This window comes from Anopheles merus, chromosome 2R (assembly GCF_017562075.2).
Source record: "Anopheles merus strain MAF chromosome 2R, AmerM5.1, whole genome shotgun sequence".
NCBI classification, from domain to species: domain Eukaryota; kingdom Metazoa; phylum Arthropoda; class Insecta; order Diptera; family Culicidae; genus Anopheles; species Anopheles merus.
In genome coordinates this window covers 57,425,656-57,431,512 of record NC_054082.1, presented here as the reverse complement: position 1 = coordinate 57,431,512, position 5,857 = coordinate 57,425,656, and the positions used below count along the sequence as shown (strand labels likewise).

Below are 5,857 nucleotides of genomic sequence, written 5' to 3'. Positions count from 1 at the left end.
ATTACCGCGTAACTCGAATTTCCGCGTAAGTCGAATCTCGTGATTTCCAGCTAAAATATCACTAATTTTCGTGTAATTTTGAAAGTAGGAGGCGGTTTTAGTCACTTTATGAATTATTTGATATGGTTCTGACTGAATATAACAGTTTTAAACAATTTGAAATTATTTTTAACATTCGATCAAAACGGAAATTATTTGGCAATTTACATTTGATGTGTCAAATCAGTACAATTTGCTCAAAGAATTGTCAAATTTAGAAAACCGCGTATCTCCGAATCCGCGTATAAGAGGTACCGTGTATCTCGGGGACCGCCTGTACTAAAATTATAGAATAATTACTTAACGATAACACATTAAAATTGTATAAATAAGCATGATAAAAAAAAGTTAAATTGAACATCACAAGATTAAAAACATAAATAAACTCGCCAGTAATTAATTCACTTAAATCCTATTATTATTATTGCATGTACTTCCACACGAAGATGCACCTAACATTTAACGCGAATGTGGCTGCAAGAACAAAGCTATCTTCTAATTACTATTGTTGCTACTATTATTGTGTTATATATATATATATATATATATATATATATATATATATATATATATATATATATATATATTATATATATATATATATATATATATATATATATATATATATATATATATATATATATATATATATATATATTGTAGGGTTTAGGATAGACAAGGAAGTGATAGATAGAGAGAGATAGGACGAGCGTGAAAGATCATTCGAGATGACAGGAAATGCGAATAAACGTCAGTCGTGTTGGATTAATCAACGGAAGAGCATGACACCGTGTGTTCCTTAATTTCTTGAATCCGAAAGGTTGCTTTAAAGGATGGTTGCTTGGCCAGATCACGACAATGGCGCAGTTGGACGAATCTACGCATGGTAAATATAAGGATTTGGTCGGTTATTGTGGGTATTGCGTATTTTCCAAAACAAGTGAGAATATGGATGAACGGGTGCGTATGTGTCAGTGACATAGTTTATATCAATGAAGAAGATACGCACACTAGCAAGTGTTGAACAATATAAACGATTTAGACGTTCCTGAAGGGGTCTGTTACAAAAAAAAAAATAAAAAAAAAATAAAAAAAAGATACTTGAGGAACACGTTGTAAGTGATTAATGAGCATTAAATACAAGTAGTATTTACTATCATAGTAAAACAAGACATAAATTAGGAACAATGAACAAAATAAAACACAAAATAATAAATAATACTGAACAATCGCGTATGTTTCGGATGATTTTGCGTGGGCTGAATATTTACCGCTGTGTGTTGAATTTCCAAAGTGCAAGAGAAAGTGTATTCATTATGTTGCCCTATTTATAATTTTTCTATGATTGCCACTCACGCGAGTGGCAACTCACCCGCTACTCATCATTTCCTACCGTGCTCATTCTCACTTGACGAAACTCACTTTCGTCAAGTTATCATTTGACATCCAAGCGAAGCGTCAACATACTCCCCCCCATGACAGAATGTCATGAACAAAAACAAACTACACGTGCTGCTAATCGGAAGGCTTCGCAACAGGCAACAAGCAAATTTTAGCTACTGGACGCGTAACTATTCCTTTTGCCGTTTTCAACTTCACTACACGCGTAAGCTGATCTTCTCCTGGGTGTACATCGATGATGCGAGGGTGATAGGGAGCGAATCGTCCGCAAGGATGACCAGTCTGCCAGGTACTATTTCGCTACGATTCACTACCTTATTATCCTTCTGCATTTCCTGCAGATATTCGGTTGTCCAATGCTTCCAAAAGCGTTGCACAAGCAATTGCCAGCTCTGCAATTCGTCTAACGTGTATGGTTTCAGTCGTGTGTAGTCGGGAACCGGGACAGCATGCATAGAAGAACCGATCAGGAAGTGCGCCGGCGTAAGCGCTGCCAAATCATTGGGGTCATCCGTCATTGGCAACAAAGGACGCGAGTTCATTGCCGCTTCTATTTGCTGCAGAATGGTGCTGTATCCCTCGTAAGACAGCCTCGAACTGCCTAGCTGCCTGTAGAGATGTCGTTTGGCCGTCTTAACCGCTGCTTCCCACAATCCACCAAAATGTGGGGCCTTAGGTGGGGTAAAGTGCCAAGTTATGCCCCTGTCCGAACAGTTGGATGCGATGACGTTTTGGTGCTGTTCGTTCTGTAACATATCAAACAATTCATTAAGTTCGTGTGCCGCACCTTCAAAGTTTTTTCCGTTATCGGAGTATATGTCCGATGGTAATCCTCGCCGGGATGTGAAGCGATGTAATGCGGCCAAGAAGCCTGCCGTGGAGAGATCGCCCACCAGCTCCAAATGCACTGCCTTCGTTGAAAAACACACAAACACACACAAGTAGCATTTAGCGGCAGCGGCTCTCTTGTGTGCGGGTTTCAGATACAGCGGGCCGGCATAATCCACTCCAGTTATGGAAAACGGCCGGCTCGGGGTGATGCGTTCATACGGGAGTTGACCAGTTTGTTGTTGTGTCAGCTGCGGATCCTGACGAATGCAACGAAAGCAATTCCTCACTACGTTTTTTACTAGCCGACGTCCATCGAGTGGCCAATATTCCTCACGTATCCGGGAAAGTAGTAGTCTTCCCCCGCCATGCATCAGCTTCTCATGTATGTGCACCGCGATGAGATGAGCCAGCTGATGGTTTTTGGGAAGCAGGATGGGATGCTTGAACTGGTACGGTAGCTGTGCAAGTTTCAAGCGGCCTCCTACTCGTAATATTCCATCGTTGTCGAGAAACGGATTCAATCGCCGTAGAGGTGATTGTTTTCGTACCATTTCTCCCTTTTTCAGCAGTTGGATCTCTGATGAAAACTCGTGCTCTTGTGCCAGTTTACAAAGCACGATTTTAGCTGCTTCTATAGCCTCAGGGGTGATCGGTAATGCTGCTGAGGTAACTTGTGATGACTGTAGTGTACGTGTCTTGTGTTTTGTGTTGTGTATGAAACGTGTGCAGTATGCAATTATATGTACCAATTTGGTGTAGGACGACGACAAATTGAACCAATGGTGAGTGGTTTGTATACTTGCAACTACAGCACTCACCTGACGAATTTCCATATCCGTTTCAGCAGTCAGTGATGGATTTGACATTGGCCATTTGGAGGGGGATAGCGCCAACCATTCAGGACCACAGCTCCAAATCGATCCTTTTAGCATTTCAGCTGCTGACATCCCTCGAGACACCAGATCGGCGGGATTCGATGAACCGGGAATGTGTTTCCATTGACGAGGGTGCGAATAGTTCTGGATCTCAGCAACACGATTCGCCACGAATGTTTTCCAGGTGTTGGGTGGAGACGCTATCCAGTTTAGCGTTACCGTCGAATCCGACCAGAAAAACGATTCGGTTGTGTCGATTCCCATAGCGCGTCTAACACGATGATGAAGATGTGCTCCTAACACGGCCGCGCAGAGCTCCAATCTTGGTAATGTAACTCGTTTTAGTGGAGCTACACGCGATTTCGACGCGAGCAGGCTGACTCGTACTCGTCCCTGCTGGTCCTCACAGCGCGCATAAATGCAGGCACCATAAGCAACTTCTGACGCGTCTGCAAATGTATGGAACTGTATTTTAGAGTTAGGTAAGAGCACATACCGTTTGCTTTTGAAGCTTTCCAAATCCTTCCAGTCGTCAGTAACCGATTTCCATTTGTTACAGATGTGTACAGGGACCGGATCGTCCCATCCGATTTTCTGCAGCCACAACTCCTGCATTAGCAATTTCGCGCGTATGATGACTGGAGCGATCAATCCAAGTGGATCAAACATTCGAGCAATGTTTGACAATATGGATCGCATGGTGAGGTTGGCGGTTTCCATTATTGCAGTCGACTCAAAGCACAAAACATCTAGTTCGGGCTTCCATGCGATACCAAGTGCCTTCACAGTCTCGTTCGGCACAAACTGCAGTGATGACTGTGTACCGATATGCTCTGCTGGTAAACCACTTAGTACGCCTAAACAGTTGGATGTCCACTTCCGGAGTTCAAACCCGCCCTTGGAGAGTAACTCGGAAAGTTGCTGACGAAGCTCGCGAGCTTCACTCACGCTGTTAGCTCCGCCAATGAAGTCGTCTACATAAAAATTGTGTCTCAGTGCGGGTGAAGCTAGTGGAAAGTCAGCACCTTCATCTTCCGCAAGCTGCAGCAATGTACGAGTGGCCAAGAACGATGATGGAGACAAACCATATGTCACAGTATTCAGCTCGTACAATTCAATCGGCGATTGCGGTGAGAAACGGAAGAAAATGCGAACCAATCGTCGATCATCCGGATGCAGCACAATTTGTCGATACATTTTGGCGATATCAGCTACGACAGCAATCTTATAGGTGCGGAAACGCAAAATAATATCGATGAGTTCATCCTGAACTATGGGTCCAACCCGCAGAGTTTCATTCAGCGAAAAGCCAGTTGACGTTTTAGCCGAGCCATCAAAAACTACTCTGACCTTTGTGGTGGTACTTGACGCTTTAAAAACTGGATGGTGTGGTAAATAATAAGCAGCTGTATCATCACAATCAGTGCTTATAGGAGACATGTGACCCAGTGCTAAGTACTCCTTCATAAAGTCTTGGTACGCTTCTCGAAGTGCTGGATCTCGTTCCAATCTCCGCTCGAGAAGCTCAAAACGACGAATGGCCTGAGGTCTAGAAAGGCCGAGCTTTGCATCAAAGTCGGGCTGTTTCGGTAGGCGAACAATATATCTACCACTATCGTCACGTTTGGTGGTATGCTTATAGAACGATTCACAATGTCGTTCGTCTGGTGAGTATCCATCATTCATGGTTAAATTTTCTAATTGCCAAAATCTTTGTAACGAATCCTCCAAGGATGCCATACAGACGATTGTATATGATGCGGTGGGATCGGTTTTAGGTGAAGAATTGTCACTGCCAGTTGGACCAGTCATTACCCAGCCGAAAACGCTGTCTATCATCACGGGCTGATGAGGTGCAGGACGGAACTGAGTTGCATTCTCAAAGAAAGTGTGGTAATGACGAGCACCAAGAATGAGGTCTACAGGAGCAGCTTTGTTGAACAGAGGGTCTGCTAAAGCGAAACCAGGTGGTATCTTCCAATCGCTGATGTCTATGTCGCGCGTTGGTAGATTTGCAATCAAATTGTCAACAATCAACAACTCAGTGTTCACAGTGAACGAACTGGATCGAGAGACAATCTGTGCCTGTACGGACTCCCGTACTGTCTTTGTAGCTTGTCCTGCTCCAATGACGGTAATGTTCACATTACTTTTCTTCAGCCGTAAGCGATGAGCGAGTCGATCGCTTATTAGATTCGGTTGCGATGCGCTGTCCAACAGCGCCCGCGCAGGATGTGCTATTCCGAAATCGTCTATGATATTTATCATAGCAGTTTGCAGTATGACTTGTTCGGGTGCATGCTGCAATGCTGCTGCAAATGTGCGTTGTGTATTGTTTGTGGCTGTGTGATCGCTAGTGGTGTTGTGTGTGTGTTGCTGAGGTGCAGTGAAATTTGGGTTATGGTGAGCGTGATGCTGTGGTGTAGTGGAAGCTTGGCTGTTATGTGCGTAGTGCAATTTTGTGTGGTGTGCGGCATTACAGTAACGGCATTTGTACTGTGATGGACAATCTCGAGCCATATGATTATCGCGTAAACAATTTAAGCACAAACGCGAGGTCATAGCAAACCGATGGCGTTCCTTCGGGTCCATCCGCTCGAAACGCGGACATTTCAGAAGGTTGTGCGCGGAGTTGCATAGCATGCAATTCGGCATTTCATGCGATGTGGAAGCAAAACTGGCTTGGCGAAGAACGGTCATTCTCCGTACGG

The 5,857-nt window shown here is 43.8% G+C and overlaps 1 protein-coding gene across 1 annotated transcript; it reads right to left on the bottom strand.

The window, feature by feature from the left end:
- Nucleotides 1-1,268: 1,268 nt before the first annotated feature.
- LOC121603591 lies at nucleotides 1,269-3,622 on the bottom strand. The gene is made up of 2 exons (XM_041932564.1): nucleotides 3,090-3,622; nucleotides 1,269-2,966 (listed from the first exon to the last, which is right to left on the bottom strand). Exons 1-2 carry the CDS (start codon nucleotides 3,408-3,410, stop codon nucleotides 1,638-1,640), a joined length of 1,650 nt encoding a protein of 549 aa, XP_041788498.1. The 5' UTR covers nucleotides 3,411-3,622; the 3' UTR covers nucleotides 1,269-1,637.
- Nucleotides 3,623-5,857: the final 2,235 nt, after the last annotated feature.